The following is a 17,795-nucleotide window of genomic DNA, read 5'->3' on the forward strand; positions in this document are numbered from 1 at the left end:
CACTTAATCCCACTACATGAGGTGGCCTAACACTTGAAATCATTTTTTAAAATCATGAAATTTTTTTATATTTAGCTGTTTTGTTTGACATTTTCATGTTTTTGAAAAATGAACTTTTAATTTTGGAATACTCTTATATTTACAGAAAAATTAAAAGATAGTACACATAGTTCCCACTTACCCTTTACCCAGTTCCCCTATTTCACATAATCATGGTACATTTGTCAAAATTAAGAAATGAACATTATTAGTACATTACTGTTAACTAAACTAGACTTTATTTTTGGATTTCGCCAGTTTTCTCACTAATGTTCTTTTTCTATTCTAGGATCCAGTCCAGGATACCACGTTGAATTAATTTGTTCGTTTTTAATAATCTAGCCCATGATAATTACTTTTAACAATGTAATTTTTGTATATGTAGTATTATCTATTATAACAAAGTATGAAATACAGAACAACATAGAAAAGAAAAAATTAACCTGTCACATCTGAAAGTATAATAATGAAAATTGTTAAGTTTGTTTTTTTAAAAAATCTCTCTTATTACAGAGATGATGAAAGACAGAAAGTATGTTTGGACATAATTTATAAGATGATGGCAAAATTGAAACCAGTAGAACTTCGAGAACTTCTGAACCCTGTTGTAGAATTCATTTCTCAGCCTTCTCCGGTTTGTAGGGAACAAATGTACAATATTCTTATGTGGATTCATGACAATTACCGGTAAGCTCTACACTGACATTTTCTTTTCTGGGACAAGTGGATAATTTTATAAAGCTAAAGTCAGAATACTTAACTGGAAAATTCCATAAGTATGAAGAAGTAATAAAACACAAAAGTGACCACAAGAATTACAAATATATTTAAATCTCAGGCCTCAGAAATGGACTATACACAATCTTCTAGCAGAGAAGAGAAACACCTTATATGTTCTGAGAGCACTGCATCTTTGGCTTGTTTTCAGTGGTTGGTGAAACATCAATAGGAACCACTTTGTTGCTTGGAGACTTGTCATTTTTACATGTCTGACATTTCCTTCTGGGAAACAGTGCAGTATATCTCCGTCAGAATTGTCTGAAAAGCAGCTTCTACATTTGTAGCATCTAGAGCAGATGTCTCAATGAATATAAACCATTCTTTTCTGCAAAAGCTCTTGCTTCATCTGTAGGAACTGTCCTGAGATGACGTAAATCACTTGTTGCCCACAGGCATAACAGTGTTACTGTCAGCATGATCTCTTGGTTCTTGGAGCCATCGCTCTACATTTTCATGTGTGAGATATTTAGCAATGTCATAAACCAATAAGGCACCTACAGCCCCACAGTAGTATGCTGATACTATAGTTCGATATTGCTCTTGCCCTGGGGTGTCCCATATCTGTGCCTTTATTGTTTTCCCATTAATCTGGATGCTGTTTGTTGCAAATCTACTCTAGTGGTGCTCTTGCTTTCGAGGTCAAACTCATTTTGAGTAAATCGAGACAGATTACTCTTTCCAACACCAGAATCTCCAATACGGACGACTTCGAAGAGGTAGTCGCGCCCATCGTCATGGGTGCCCATCCTGTGGCCAAGGAGCTAAGGGGTGGGAGCAGTAGTGATATCGGTGGGACCAGGGGACATCACTGCAGGGGTAACCCGAGACTCTACGTTGACATTTTGTATTACATTGTATTGCTTTTTTTTTTTTAAGGAAGAATTTGGATTCCTTTAGCAATCTAGAACAGATTATAATAAATAATAAAAACATTTTTAACATGGTTAATAATTAAAACAAATTTATTTTAATATATTGAAATGTACCCTTATTTAACTCATTACGTATGTGTGGGAAATATTCACAGCTTGAAATTATTAGTTGAGCTAAAAGTATAATTTGTTTTTATTGTTGCCCCTTTAAGTTCTAACAAGATTAAAGAATAGACTCTGCTGGCATATCCATCCTTCAGGACCACCGTAACACCACTTCCCATGGGATCTGGGCCCATCCTAGGACCTCTTAGCATTCCCAGGGAACCCTTTGAAGCCCTGCTCCCACCACCTACCCGTTGTCCCCTGCACTTGAGCTCCTTCATGTTGTTGGGGATGAGGGAGGAGTGGTCACTCAGATGGGCTCACGGAGGCACCAAAGGAGAGTGTCGGGGATACATACACATCAGAGTATGTTCTGCTGTGATTTTAGAAGTTCCGTGGAAAAAGCCATATTTAAATTTTTTAATTCTGGACAGTGTTACTAGTTTTGAACAGAAGCGATACAAGAGAGTGTTAATGTTTTGTCATTTTGTTATTTTTCTCAGAGATCCAGAAAGTCAAGCAGATGATGACTCCCAGGAAATATTTAAGTTGGCAAAAGATGTATTGATTCAAGGATTGATCGATGAGAACCTTGGGCTTCAGTATGTGCTCCTCCCGAAATAATTGGGCCAGATAAATAAATTTAGGGATATCTTTCTAGGCTAGCATTGTGTAGTTTTCAGCAGTTTCAGAAGTGTATTTGCGGTATTAGCATTTTTCTCTGCATCTTGCATTCATAATGTTTAATAAAAATGTATTTTAATTCACATTAGACTTTAAAATCCAGGTAAGTTACTTTAATTTGAAACTCTTAAGAAAGTAGTATGGCTAAAGCTATTCCTGCTAATTCAGTGAATGAAAGCATTTCAAAATGAAAAAATCTATAATGACAATTTTTATGTTTCCCATTTAACTCCAATAGTTGAGATCACACAATACATAATAATATTGAAAGAAATATTTCGAACCATAGAAATAGAAGAAAATGATAATGTTGATTATACATGAAAATATGAATGATGCTTGTTCTCTAAAATGGCTCTCCTAAGTCATTTTATATGAGTGTTTTATCAAGTACTAATTATATAAGAAGGGGCATAAACTTTTTGTATGATTCTGTATATCAATTAATTTTTTATTCTGATGCAAGTTTGAATTCACTGAGCCTTTAAAAATTATATTTGGATTTCATAAGCATTTATAAATTATAAAGCCTAAACTGGATTTTTAACTAGTTTTAAGTTTTGAATATTTCATGCCACTTTTTTTTTTAGAGTCGGTTGTTTTAACAAGGCAGTAAAGAATTATATATAATTTCTTAAGTGTTCTCAGTTTCAAAAGAGTTAATATTATATACTCATCTCTGAAAACTTCTCAGGTAATAGAGATGAAAATAAAGTCACCCAGTTTCTCACTTCTTGTTAAATATTCTAAAGTTTTAGAATATTTCCTTTCTTTAATGAATATTATTATTTATAACTCAGATTATACTGTTTATACAATTTTGAATGTGGTTTGCCTTTATGTTAAGCTTTATATAAATGAAAAATTGCGCCTTCTCCATGTAACACTATGTGTAAAGTCATTCTTTGTCATTTGCCAATATCTAAGCAGTATACTTTCTTCTCTGCTTTTCAGATTAATTATTCGAAATTTCTGGAGCCATGAAACCAGGTTACCTTCAAAAATCTTGGACCGATTGTTGGCACTAAATTCCTTATATTCTCCTAAGATAGAAATGCACTTTTTAAGTTTAGCAACAGATTTTCTGCTTGAAATGACCAGCCTGAGTCCAGATTATCTGAACCCTGTGTTTGAGCATCCTCTGTCAGAATGTGAATTTCAGGTGAAGTGCTTGGCTTTGTAATAATAAACATTATAAGCTTTCCCTGTCTGTTAGTCAACAAACATTTTCTAATAGTACTAAATAGGATTTCTTTCTTTTTATTGAGATATAATTGAAATATGACATTAATTTTAGGTGTACAACATAACTATTCAATATTTGTATAAATGATCACCACAGTAAGTCTTATTAACATTCATCACAATACATAGTTATAAATTATTTTCTTGCAGTGAGAACTTCAGCAGCTTTCAAATATACAATGCATTATTATTAACTGTAGTCACCATGTTATACATTCCATCCCCATGACTTATTTATTTTATAACTAGAGGTTTGTGCCTTTTGACCCCCCTGATCCATTTTGCCCACCTCCCAACCCCACCCCTCACAACCACTGATCTATCTCTGTATGTATGAGTTCGAAGCTTTTGTTTTTAGACTCCACATATAAATGAGATCATACAGTGTGTGTCTTTCTCCATCTGACTTATTTCTCTTAGTGTGATACATTCAAGGTCCATCCATGTTATCACAGATAGCAGGGTTTCCTTTTTTATGGCCAAATAATATTCCATTGTATACATGAACACAGTATCAGTGGACACTTAGGTTGCTTCCATGTCTTGACTATTGTAAGTAATGCTGCATTGAACATAGGGGTGCAGATATCTTTTCAACTTTGTGTTTTTGTTTCCTTCAGAAAAATACTCAGAAGTGGGATTGTTGGGTAATAATATGGTAGTTCTATTTTTAATTTTTTGAGGAACTGCCACACTGTTTTCCATAGTGGTTTCACCAATTTGCATTCCCACTAACAGTGCACAAGGGTTCCCTTTTCTCCACAACCACCAACACTTGTTATTTGTCTTCCTGATGATAGCCATTCTAACAGTTGTGAGGTGATATCTTATTTTGGTTTTGATTTGCATTTCTGATGACTAGTGATGTTGGCTCTTTTATTTTACTTGGAATACTCATATCTTCCTTTCTGAAACATTCTCATTTGCTTATTCTCTTTTGCCCACACTCCCTTCACATGGCTCACACTTCTCCTTCTTTCTACCTCCACTTAAATTTTCCTTTCTCCATATTGCCTGCTCCTCCTTCCACCACTCCTTTCATGCACTTGGTACATGCCCAGTTTGCGCCTTCTGGCAGCCTTAACAGCTGTGATTTACACATTAATAAACGAGTTCTCTTTATCCCTGTTGAACTCCTGGGTAGCAAAACCTTACCCTATTCTCCTTGCTCTTGTATTCTTAATATCTTTCACAGTGCTGGGCACATGGTGAGTACTTAGGAAGGAGTTGCAGTTGTGTTACAGTGCTGTTATTGAATATGGCATTAAGCCTTTTAATGCAGAATGTTAAGGAGTAGAAAAATGATTTTTCTCCCTTAGTTCGAATTAGTTTTTCTAGTTGGAAAATAAAATTAAAACTTTTAAATTTGAAAAAGTTCTTCATCTGCTTTCCATAGAGAATATGAAATTACAGTACATACTTGTTGATAGTACCATTGGATTTTAAGTTAAAATATTGCCATGTTGCTAAAGAAGCAAACATTATTTCATTTGAAACTCTCTTACATGCAGGAGTATACTATTGATTCTGACTGGCGTTTGCGAAGTACTGTTCTCACTCCAATGTTTATTGAGACTCAGGCTTCCCAAAATACTCTCCAGACATGGACCCAGGAAGGATCCCTCTCAGATCGAGGAGCAATGGCTAGGCAGATACGGGCCACCCAACAGCAGTATGATTTCACACCTACACAAAACACAGGTAACTGTTAACCTGAATGCCTACCTGCTGTGCACCAAACCCTATCACCTGTGGAAACAGCCTCTACTGCAAGAACATTGACCATTTATAAGAGGAGTGAAACGATAATAGGAGAAAGTGATAAGTGCCACAAAGGAGAAAAGGATTGAGGTCCCTAAAGTCAGATTCTTAGAAACATGAAGTAGAAGGGTGGTTTTCAGGTCTGGGGAAGTGGGCAATGAGGAGTTCATGTTTAATGAGTATGAAGTTTCAGTTGTACGATGATGAAAAAGTTCCAGAGATGAATAGTAGTGATGGCCGCACAACTGTGTGAGTATACTTGATGCCATGGAACTGTACGCTTAAAAATGGTTAAAATAGTTTTTTTGATGTGTGTGTTTTACCACAGTTTTAGAAAAAAAGGATTATTTCTGACTGGAAAAAAAAAAACAAAACAGGAAAGTTTTAGTACGTGTATGTTCTGTTTTGGTTTTGCCCAGAAAAATCTGTTTAGTGCATCAAATTAAAAAACCCATACCCAGAAGTAAAGTAGAGCTAAACCGGACTCATTACTATGTGTATAGTTTATCAAAGTGTTCTTTCTCAAATGGTTCAACTATTTCCTTTGAACATCAAAGTATAAGTTGTGGAGTAAAATATTTAAATCATTTTATAGGAACACTTCACAGCATTTTTTCTTTACATAAATTTTTTCACGTTCTATTGCTTCTAGAAGTAGGACTAATTTGAATAATTACAATGGAAATTTTATTACACTGATATTAGAAATTATGGATCTTAGTACTTCATAGTAGATACAAAACACCATTCCTGTAATGATCACAGCAGCTTAAAATGGCAGGCGATGTGTTTTCTACTTTATAAATGAGAACACTGAGGCTCAGATGCCTAAGCTGCCTTGGATCACCCACTGATGACCCCATGGAGTCTCCACCCAGTGTCTTTCTGCTGTGATGTGACACATCTCCCTGGATAGCTGTCCCCAGTTACTCTTCCAGGTGAGCATGCGGAGGTCCCAGGTGCCACCAGGATGATGTACCCCTTTCTCTCACACAGTGTGTTCTGGCAGGTGGTGCTGCCCCTGTAGGGCAGAGGTGGGTAGGGTGTGGGCTTGGCAGGGCTCTGCAGTGCTGAGCATGCTGTGACATAGCTGCGGTTATGCCTTTTTACAGATGGAAGGAGCTCCTTTAATTGGCTCACTGGGAGCAATATTGACCCACTGGTGGATTATATGCTTTCCTCATCATCTGATTCCTTATCTTCCTCCTTACTATTTGCCCACAAGAGGAGTGAAAAATCACAAAGAGCACTCCTGAAGTCAGTGGGACCTGATTTTGGGAAGAAAAGATTGAGCCTTCCAGGAGACAAGGTGGATAACAAAGCAAAAGGTAAAGTACAGTTGCCGAGATGTGTTTAAAATCACCTACGGTCTAAATCAGTGCAGAGGCTTAGATGAAGAAAGCACATTTCTGACTGTTCACATTTCTTTGTAACTTGTAATTAAGCCTATTAAAATTTAATTTAGTAAATGTTGTCTGGGCACCATGTTGAAATCATAGTTTTATGTATTCCAGAAAAGCTGTTGAATAAACTGAACTCAATCCATTTATTTAGTGATCTTCTAGAATAATAGGTGTGGGTAAGGCAACAGGTAGGTGATTGTGTGATGAAGCAGAATTAGTAAGCTAAGTCTTGAAGAGAGTGTTTAAATCCAGGTAGAGAATGGAGAGAGCCTCAGGAAAGACCTGATGGAGGAGATAGACTTTAAGACTAGCCACAAAGGGAGAGGATGAACAGGGTCAGAGATGGAGAAGTATGTAATATGTTGGGAGGTGCAACTGACTCAGATCAGCTCAGTGCACACTGACAGAGTCAGCTCTAGCAGTGCCTTGTAGCAGTCCAGTTAAGTGGATGCTTCAGGACACACTGAGAACAAAGGTAAAGAATGCTGAGGAAACAGACTTGAGGGTGTGGGGGTGTGGCTTAAGGAGTGAAACACAACTTTAGGTAATGAATCAAGCAGAGACAGGCACAGGGTCTCTAAATGACCTCTTGGGGATGGAGTGCCTAGGGGGTACTGAGAGGTGTAGGTCAAAGGCAGCCACACCTTGACCTGTGATCAAGGCTGGAAGAAGATGGAGTGGGCTGAGTAGAAAGTACTGACAAGACCCAACTCTGAGAGGGTTGGGGTAGAGACCAGTTTAGAAGTTTGCCGCTTATGAGAATTGCAGCTCTGGGAGTGAGTGAAAGCCCAGGGGGAGAAAATGTGAAGAGATGAAAGATCCCAAGGTAAAAACCCTGTGTAAATGCCAGTGTATGACTTTAGATAGAAGTAAAATTAGAAGCAAGGCCATATATGTTCCTTTTTATTTAATTGTAGGAACTAAAACACACACACACACAGAAAAAATACTTTCAATTTTCTCTTTTTTGGAATCCTGTTGCTTGGATATCAATTCTTCCACATTATTCATCTAATTTTCTTTTTTTTTTTTTTTCCTTTTTGCTCTACATTCTGAAAAATCTCTTCAACCTTATCTTCTAACCCTTGCTTTTATGTCACAATATATTTTGTTTCCATGAGATTTTTTTGTTCTCTGAACATCTTTTCAGTCCTTGATCTACAGTTGCAATATTTATTCTTAACTTTCCAGTAAATGATAATTTTTTGAATTTTCTTCCCTGTATGGTCAGATTTTAACAGTTGCTCTTTCTCTATTATTTATTTTGGTTTCTGTCTTTCATATTTGAAGCTGTCCTCAAAATACCTGGTGATATTTGGCTTTTTTGCATGTGTTCCCAGGTAGGGCACTAAAAAGGCATTTGAAATAGCAACAAATCAAGAGCGTGTACTGATTGGGCCGTCACTGTGCAGAGGTCAGGCTGGACCAAGACGCTGAAGCCCGTGATATGTCGATGTCTGTGTCTGTTCTTTTGTGCTGGTTGATCATCCAATGGCAGAATCTCCACAGCCTCTCACCTACAGGCTAAAGGCCTGGGTGCCAGCACTCTAGGAGCCTGTGGGAAGGAGGCGGCTCCAGATTCCATATGTCCTCATGGTTACTATAGTTCCTCTGCCTCTAGTCATGCCAGCCTTTTCTACTCACAGGCCCTGTATCCACTCCCCACGCTCTGCACCCACAGGATGGAGGAGCAGTGCCTTCAAACCACATCTCTTGCTTCAGACTTACTTTTTCTCTGGAGGTGCCTAGAGCTGCCAGGCCCTGAGTCTTTCAAGTCTTCTCCACTGTCGTTGTTCTGGCCTCCTTCTCTCCACCAGAGCACTGGGATTGGACTGAATTATTTACAACTTTTCGTTCTCTAGATTCTAAAACTGGTTAATCATTTCCTCTGCTGTTCTCTGTTCTTTATAGGCTTGTGTTGTTTAAAAAAGAAAAGCTAAATAAAAGTAAAAAAATAGAGATAAGCAAACAGTCTCACTTCTTAGGAGATTCTAGAAGGAGGCAAAGTCAACTTCAAATGTCACTTTGGCTAACTATAACAAACTTGCTTTATATTCTTCAGATACAGATAATCGGGCAGAAATATTAAGATTACGCAGACGATTTTTAAAGGACCGAGAAAAGCTCAGTTTGTTTTATGCCAGAAAAGGTGTTGTTGAACAAAAACGAGAGAAGGTTTGTATCTTTTTCAAGAAAATGATTGGTTAGAAATATCTATTTATATTTCTCCTCCCCCTCCTCCCCCTCTCCCTTCCCTCCCCTCTCCCCCCTCCTCCCCTTCTCTCTCTCTCTCTCTCTCTCTCTATCTCTGTCTCTGTCTCTGTCTCTGTCTCTGTCTCTGTCTCTGTCTCAATAAGCGTTGGTTCCAGTATTGGTCCAAACCAGATCACAGAAGCTGTATTACATGAGTTAGTTATTTATGAACCAAAGTCTCCTCTGACTTCTGTAGATATGAAGGGCATTCATGACTCACTGATTAGGTCATAGGATCTTGGAATGAGACATGTAGGTCATTCCCTGCATCTCTGGTATGTTCTGGCTCACAGGTACTCGGCAGGTCTCTACCTCTGCCCCTTCTTTCAGCCTCTCACCACAGCTTGGTTTTGTTCTCTCTGAACAGGCTGGCCCTCTCTGTGTGGTGGAACCATAACCACCAGTTATTCCTGAATTTTACATTTTACAACTTTAGCTGCTAGGAAGAGATTGTCTACATCAAGGCCAGAGCCTTGACCCACTTCAGGTCAGGGGCCACTGCAAGACCAATAAGCTATGGTTGGAGGGCTGAAGCCACGTTATAACCAGCCATTCTCCTAGAGATTCCTGGGTGAGGAGGGACTGGTCGTCCCAGAGAAAGGAGTGGGCAGGGACTAGGCAGACAGTCTGTGGCTATCTGCTGAAAGCAGTGATTTGAGACTGTGGCAGGAATTAATAGTTTAAGTTTTCTTAAAATGTGGAAATAATAAAATAATTTGTTTAGCCATAGTTTTGATCTTACTTATAAATCAGTAATTATGACAAAATTTTCAAGCAAGGAAGACTAGATTGTGAGTTACAAAAAAAAAAACTATCTTTTTTCTAAATCAGTTTAAATCCTTAGCCACTTAATTAACTTCCAAATCTGAATATGAAGTGGTTGAATGGTTTCACTGTATCTTCTGTGGACAGAAAATGTACTTTTCAGCTTTCTCTTGTCTCTGTAACTACAACTGTTCTTTTGAGGACTGAGATTTAAAATCAGTGTCCCAAGGTTATTTCATGCTCCTTCTCACTGGACCCACCATGCCTGGAGGGCCTTCAGTTTTGCCCATTCACAGAACTAGCTGTGGGCTCATAATTAAACCTGAAACCTAAATAGGCATGCCTAAAGGAAATAACAGTAACTAGGCAGCAGAAGGAAGAGATAAAACCAGAATTGTTGGGTAGAAATTGCAGGAAGATATTTGGCCTGATACAAAGTTCTTTTTAATAATTAAGAAATGTAGCATTCCCTCTGACACAGGTGTTGTAATCTGAAGTGGCTGACCACTCATTAAGAATGGCATGGAAATAGGCATTGGAAGGCTATGAACTTGCCATTTATTTGTTAGGCATTGTGCTCAGTGGCACTACTCAGTGCTAGTGTTATAGAAATGTATAATAGGAGCACTTATGGGGCTACAGTCCAGTGTGTACAACAGACAAAAAAGATTAGTTAAGGTTGTAAAAAGTTTAGTGTAGAAAACTAACCAGGTGATGAGCATGTCTGGGGAGACCTGTTAAAAGAGATAGTGAGGCAAGCCTTTTTGAAGAGATAATATCTGAGATGGGAACCAAATGATGAGTGAAAAGCTGTAGAAAGATTCTAGGCAAAAAGTTGAGCAGGTACCCACCGCCCTGCATGAGGGAGAGTTAGGGAGATGATTATGAAGCATACGGAAGGCCCAGACTGGCCTGGGCAGATGAGCAGGGCCTAGAGGACCTGAGTGTTGAAGGAGTTGTGGTGATCACGCTGGGCCTTATAGCCAGAGTTTATTCTAAGGGTCATTAAAAGGAAATACAACTCTGTGATTTATGGCTTTAAAAAGTTTTCAATTGAGTTCTGATTTTACATATATTCAGATTACTTTGTAATAAATATTTAAATAATATTTTCATTGTTCGTCTTCCATACTGATCTGCCATAGACTGGTAAAGCATAGTGTCTAAACATTTTGGGTAAAAATTGTCATCAATTCACTTTTATGTTAAAAGATGGATACTGACAGTTTTATAGCTCATGTACTACTGATTTTCTTAAATAAAAATTCAGATCTTCATTTTTTGATTCTAATGGTTATAGGAGATCAAGAGTAAGTTAAAAATGAAGCATGATGCCCAGGTCATTTTGTACAGAAGTTACCGTCAAGGAGACCTTCCCGACATTCAGATTAAATACAGCAGCCTGATCATGCCCTTGCAAGCTGTGGCCCAGGTTGGTCCTTGAACACTGCATTTCCTATTGACACAGATTAAAATTATTTTAACAGTTCCTCAGGTCTACTGTGTACAAGGAAAAATGATTAAGGCTACGCTATGTCATAAATGAGGTGTTGATTTGTCCTCAACACTGGACTCGCTTAATAGGCCTTGTTGCAAATCTGGGCTCTGCCATTTCCTGGCTCCGAAGCTTTTCACATGGGAGATTCTGATTAGAGTCATCTAGAAGATAGCCCTGGGGTCCTTGTCAAGACATTTAATGCTCTGAGCCACAGCATTTTTGTCTATAAAACCTAAGAGTGAAATCTGTTTTTCTTATCAATAATGTTAGAATGAAAGAATGTATTAAAAAATCATTGTAAATTTTAAGGTGCTTAGCCACTTAAATCATTGCTTATATAAAATCATTTAGGGGAGCCTGGAATCAGGAGAGTATCAGTTTATCAGTGGGATCAGTATTCTTCCTTCTCTGTTAATTCTCTTAATAGCAGAGGACTGAAAATATTTTTCTAAGTCATTAGGATGTAAAATTATCGAAAGTGAATGAAGTTTTCTAACTGAATTCTTTGACAAAATCAGGATACTTTCCCCCAAAAGCCTGATTAAGATTCCTTTGAATTTATTGAAACCAGTTTTTAAATTGAAGAGTATTATAATGTATAATCTATATAGCATTATGCTAAGTACTGCAATATAATGCTTGATATTTTATTGTGCTTAAGTTTCTAGTACTAACATTGATTATATTAGGTTATATCTACATAGCCCTTTACTGTTTTAAGTTTTTTTAAAAAATCTAAATAATTACAGATTACAGGAATTTGCAAAACTAGTACATAGTCCCACGTTCCCTTCATCTAGCTTCCCTCAATAATGATATATATTATATAATTGTAGTACGTTATTAAGACTTATAAATTGACATTAGTACAATAGCATTAACTAGACTGCAGACCTTGTTCATTTTCATCATTTTCCCTTGCATTCATTTGTGTGTATGAGATTCTGTGCATTTTACCCCATGCATAGTTTCATGTAACTACCATCATAGTACAGCCCTGAGTCATTATGGAGTGCTTTCACATTATCCCTCATTAGATTTTCCCAGTAATTTTGTGACATTGAGGCAGTTACTAGACACATTTACAGATGAAGAGTTGAAGTTTAGCAAAGAATAGATAATATGCGAAAGCTGTATGCTTCAGTGGTTGTGGAGCAAGGAAAATGCCCTCTGTGTTTTGATACCTGGTCCAGTGCTGCTTCTACGTTTCCACTATTTCCCAGTTTTTCTAGTCCTTTGCATACATGTGTTAACACTACTGCTTCAAAAATGATTTGACATCTGCTGTCCTAGGCATGATTTATTGCTGTCCGCACTGGAGAGAGATGTGGTATGTAATGATAGTAGTAAGTTAGCAAGCCTCAGACTATTGAGAGACCTCCAAGTCTGTTCATCTCATTTATGCTTGGAAAAAATAAAGATGGTAAATACTGTTTTGAAAAAAACATGGCTACATTTTTTCTATTCTTTAAGGAGAAATGTGTTCATTCTTATTTCTGTTAATTTTTCAAATCCCAATACTTTATTTATTCAACAAATGTTAGTATATTGAGTAACTCCTCCTGTATGCCAGGGGCTGTTCTAAGCACTGGGATGCAGTGCTGGATAACAGGTGAAACCTCTCCTGCTGCCTGGGACCGCCATTCTTCATCGTGAGCCTCACATATGGGAAAAATTAAAGAGGCACTTGTAAGCTAGCCATTACAGGGCATGTCCAACACAGCATCCTATTGCTCTGAAGGCATTATTTATCTTAATTACTGCTGCAGTTATTGTAACAGAATGAGCATTTGGGTCTCCCTAAAATATGAAGGAATTTGTACATAAGTCATAAGAATCAATGGGTTGTAGACTGTCTGCCACATGTTAGGTGAAAAAAGCGGATTACTGAACAATAGACATCATATAAAAGAGTGTGCATGTCAGTAAGAGACCAATCATGACAATGACTGTCTTTATGTAATATAATTATGGGTGATATATTTTTTCCCTTATCCATTTTTTAAAAAATTTTATATAGTGACTATTATAACTTTTTATAAGATAAATCCATTGCTTAAATTAATAAATGAAGAACATGTCAAATTGTACTTTTTATTCAGTCATAGCTTTTATGAAATGAAATGTTTTAAATTTTATTTATTGCACTCATGCCTTTATAAAAAAATATATATAGACACTACATGCCAGAAATTGTTCTTAGTACTAGTGTTATAGACACAAGTAAAGGGTAGTGTTTTTGTGGACATGGAGTGTGAGAGTTAAAGCCATAAAAGATCAAGTAGTGCGCTGTTATAGATGAATAGCCCAAACATGGGAGATACAAAAATGGCTACTGATGGTTTAAACAGTTTAAATCATCATAATGTTGAGACTTTGAAAAATTAAAATTGGCATTTTATTGAAGCTCATCAGTTATCTTAAACTTTACAATGATGCTGATGTGAGGATAATACCTAAAAATCTAATTTAATCTTCAAGATTTTATCAGTTACTGCACTGAACATTTAACATGCATTTTTTGGCTGATCTTTACTATAGCGCTATGAGATGTGATCTGTTATCCCCATTTTAAAGATGAAGAATCTGAAGACCCAGACTCACTCAGGAGTTAAGATAATGTGGTTATGTATGTGATTAAGCCAACTTTAAATTCGTATCTCTGGGTTCAAAATCCATGATATCATGCCTTTTTTAAGGCATATGTCAAATAGATATATTTGGTTAAATACCAAATGCTCCCCTTGTCAATCAATGCCTGTTAAAACTTTCCAAATAGAATTGAGATGTGTTTGTAGCAGTTTGTATTTTCAAGTAAAGCTCTGATAGTTGGTAAGTTAAAGCATTTTTATTTCAGATCCTAATTTGTCTTTGTTTTGAATATTTTACAGAGAGACTCAATAATTGCAAAGCAGCTTTTTGGCAGCCTGTTTTCTGGAATTATAAAAGAGATGGATAAATATAAGACCATGTCTGAAAAAAATAGCATTACTCAAAAGTTGCTCCAAGACTTCAATCTTTTTCTTAATACCACGTTCTCTTTCTTTCCACCTTTTGTCTCTTGTATTCAGGTAAAAGTCTATACACACTTTATAATATATGCGTTGTCTACTTTGCCTTCACATAATTATGTCACAATAACTTCATTTGTTTCACAAGCTCAAACACACGGTGTTTGTAACAGTAGATGTACTCTGTTTTGGTTTCCTCTTCCCAGATGAGTAGATATAATTTATTTATATTGGGGAAAAAAAAAAAAACTTGTATGTGACAGAATAAATAAGCCAATCTCTTCAATGTTTTGTTTAAACCCTGCATCTCGTTTAGTTGTTTTTCCTTTTGGTATTTCACTAAATCCGTTCTTGCCTCCTGACTGCCTTCAAGAGATGTTGATTGTACACATGCCTGATTTTGTTCTAAGTGGTGGAGACATGGCAATGAAGAAGCACAAATCTCTGCCCTCCAAGAACACTCTAGATAATAAACAGACAAATATGGATGATACCATAAGGTATAGTAGTAGGTGTCGTAGAACTTGAGTAATATAGAAGTCCTAAAGTAGTGTAGGGTAATAATGAAGCAGGTAAGTAAGATAGCCTTTTGGTCAGGGTGGAGAGTGTGAACCATTGTAGATACTACTTAGATGGAGTGTCAGAGAAGGCCTTTCTAAGGCAATACAGTTTGAGCAGAGAACTTACTGTAGGCATACTTTCAGTTACTGCTAAACCATACTTATTGGAAGACTACTTTTCATGTAAGAAATGTTTTTTTGCCATGCAAAACATGGATCATTACTAAGTCCCTAATAGAAAATCTTTTTGGTTCATTTTTATAACTAGTACCCTCCCTAGAGCAATTTAAAAATTATATTTTTAATATTATTTATTAGTAGCTTTGGTTTGCAAACTAATTGGGTAATAATTCCCTGAGATGAAGTACTTGGTTTTTCTGTTTTGTTCTTTTTGATGTAGCATGAAACTGTTAATAATAGTTTTTTAAAAATACATTAGTTCTATTTTCATTGGTTTATAATTTACAAGTAAAATTCCTTCATTGTTTTTCTCCTGGCCACACTAAATATAAGATTCGTGTTATTGTATTGAATTGGCCGGTATTTCAAAGTAAGTTTCTCTTGACATCGATTTACATTGTATCTTTATATAACAAGCAAATGCTTGTTATGACTTCCTGTTTGTGGTTTATATCTGGAACTATTGATTTGTTTTCTCTCTCTGTGGAACCATAGTACATTTGGCATAGTATTCATGTGCGTTCTTTTCTAGCAAGGATGACCATCTCTTTGAGATTCCACTGCCTCACCAGAACTTCCCACAATGAATTTCTTGTCTGTGACATATCCTGTATTTTAGTGATTGGCTATGAAATCTTTGTGTTTCAGCTGCTTTTCTCATCCATTCAATTTAAGTAGTCCTGGAATCTGCAGTTGTTGTTTGGATATATGGAATATATGTAAAAATCTTCATATTTTCTAGTGGGTTTTTTGTTTTGTTTTGAATTAATCCCTGGATTGGAAGTGTAAAAATAAAAGGTAATTTTCTCCCTTGAGGAAATCGAATGTTGAGGAAAATTTAATAGAATTACACAGAGAAATTTTTGGTTCTATCACTACTTATGTCAAAACTTTCTTTTATGTTTAGTAAAATGAACTATTCACATATGAAGATAATGGCCAAAATACCACAGGCTAAATAGCTACATGTGTTTGTGGTTTCACAGGAAATCAGTAGCCAACACACAGACTTGCTGAGCCTCGATCCAGCTTCTGTTAGTGCCGGCTGCCTGGCCAGTCTACAGCAGCCTGTGGGCATCCACCTTCTAGAGGAGGCCCTGCTCCAAATGGTTCCTCAGGAGCCACTTGCCAAGCGAGCTAAGGGGAGATCCCGCCTCTCTCCTGATGTCTGCAGATGGATGGAACTTGCTAAGTAAGCTCTGAGATCCAGACACTGTTGGAAGAATAGTGACTTTTACCAAAGTAATACAGAAAATTTTTGGCTTTGTTTTGGCAGAAAACTGAATAAAGTTGATAATAACACTTCTACAAAGTTTTTTGAAAATTTTTTCAGCTTGAGTACCATTCCATGAGTTAAGAATAGTTGCCATGACAAGGAATGTCTTTCCCAAAGAAAGATTTTTATTATACCTGTTAATTTCTTTCAGTATACAATCTTTTTGGACTCACTGAATGTAATCCACTAAGTTTAGTTTCCTGCGAAGTGTGGCTGTAACTTGCAGTTCCTACCTAGTATTTTCTGGTTTTGCTGGTTTGCTAAACTAAATAGAGGATGATTTATTATTTTCATCAGGACTCAAACTTTTAGGAACAATTTAGTCCAATTACTTTATTTATTTAGAAAAAAGAAATTCCGTCTAGTAGTTATGCCATTTTGCATTGTGTCTGATCCTTCCCATACCTGTGGTTTTATCATAAGAAAGCCAGTGCCACATTCTGAGAAGCCTGCTAGATTGGGTTGAAATTTAATTAGAACTTCTGTTTTATCATACGGATTTTTAGATTTTCAGGTTCTAGGGAAAAAGAGAATAAAAGTAAAGGTGGGGAATCTGTGCACTTTTCACTGTTTTATAGTCAACCCTGTCTTTCTTAATTGAGCACAATGAGTAAATCATTGTGTCAGGTGCTGAGAAGAATTAAAATATGAATTAGACAGTTCTCACCATGTACTTACAGATGTGACTGTATGAAGTAGGAGATGGTGAGTTCTCTGAGAGGCCAGATAAATCCTAGGTCAGTCAGTTCAGAGAGTGCATCTTGACTTTTTATCTTATTCTTTCAGATGTATGTGAACAACAGTAAATAACAATTTGTCTATTTAGTATTTTCAGGGAGTGAGAATTCATATAGTATATATTTAATGGGTAATGAAGCACACACTTTTAAACATTTTTTTTCTAATTTTAATACTTATACTATTTATATACTATTTTTGCTTGCTTTTCAGTTTTTGAGAACCTAATTTAGCCTTTTCTTGATATGTCACCATCATTGTTTTATGATGGTGACATATCATAAAACAATGATATGTGTTATAGTATAAATAATTCAGGGACGTTGGGGCCAGTGTAGGGTGAACATGAGGCTGATCTCTTTCTGAGTTCCTGAAAAATGTTTGTAGCTCTTATCTATCCTTTGGCTCTTGGGCTGTGAACTGTTTGTTATCCTACAACCCACCTCCACACCTCTGCCTCTTATTTTGTTACCTTTAACCCTTTAGAGAGCCATATGTGTTAGATTTTTATCTAAATTTGGACCAGTATGCTCTGAAGTAGAGCTCATGGGGTTCTTTTATTTTATTTTTTACAGCTTTATTGAAATATAATAGACAATTAGTTGGTCATATTTACATTGTACAA

General features: G+C 36.5%; 1 protein-coding gene and 1 pseudogene across 7 annotated transcripts in view; one reads left to right on the plus strand and one right to left on the minus strand.

Annotated features, from left to right (window-relative positions):
- The window catches only part of PRKDC (protein kinase, DNA-activated, catalytic polypeptide), a 191,844-nt gene that overhangs the window by 121,450 nt on the left and 52,599 nt on the right, over nt 1-17,795 (plus strand). For 6 of the 7 annotated variants that reach the window (XM_015592731.2, XM_006905155.3, XM_025049081.1 and 3 more), the window contains 9 exons: nt 553-726; nt 2,300-2,398; nt 3,435-3,642; nt 5,237-5,426; nt 6,599-6,814; nt 8,952-9,064; nt 11,208-11,339; nt 14,297-14,476; nt 16,143-16,348. In XM_015592731.2, coding sequence (XP_015448217.1) covers nt 553-726; nt 2,300-2,398; nt 3,435-3,642; nt 5,237-5,426; nt 6,599-6,814; nt 8,952-9,064; nt 11,208-11,339; nt 14,297-14,476; nt 16,143-16,348 — 1,518 coding nt within the window. The remainder of the gene's footprint in view (nt 1-552; nt 727-2,299; nt 2,399-3,434; nt 3,643-5,236; nt 5,427-6,598; nt 6,815-8,951; nt 9,065-11,207; nt 11,340-14,296; nt 14,477-16,142; nt 16,349-17,795) is intronic. The other variant, XM_025049082.1, reaches the window with a different exon arrangement.
- LOC102895545 lies at nt 733-2,293 on the minus strand (annotated as a pseudogene).

The sequence above is a fragment of the Pteropus alecto genome, unplaced genomic scaffold, assembly GCF_000325575.1.
Source record: "Pteropus alecto unplaced genomic scaffold, ASM32557v1 scaffold201, whole genome shotgun sequence".
In the NCBI taxonomy this organism is placed as follows: Eukaryota; Metazoa; Chordata; class Mammalia; order Chiroptera; family Pteropodidae; genus Pteropus; species Pteropus alecto.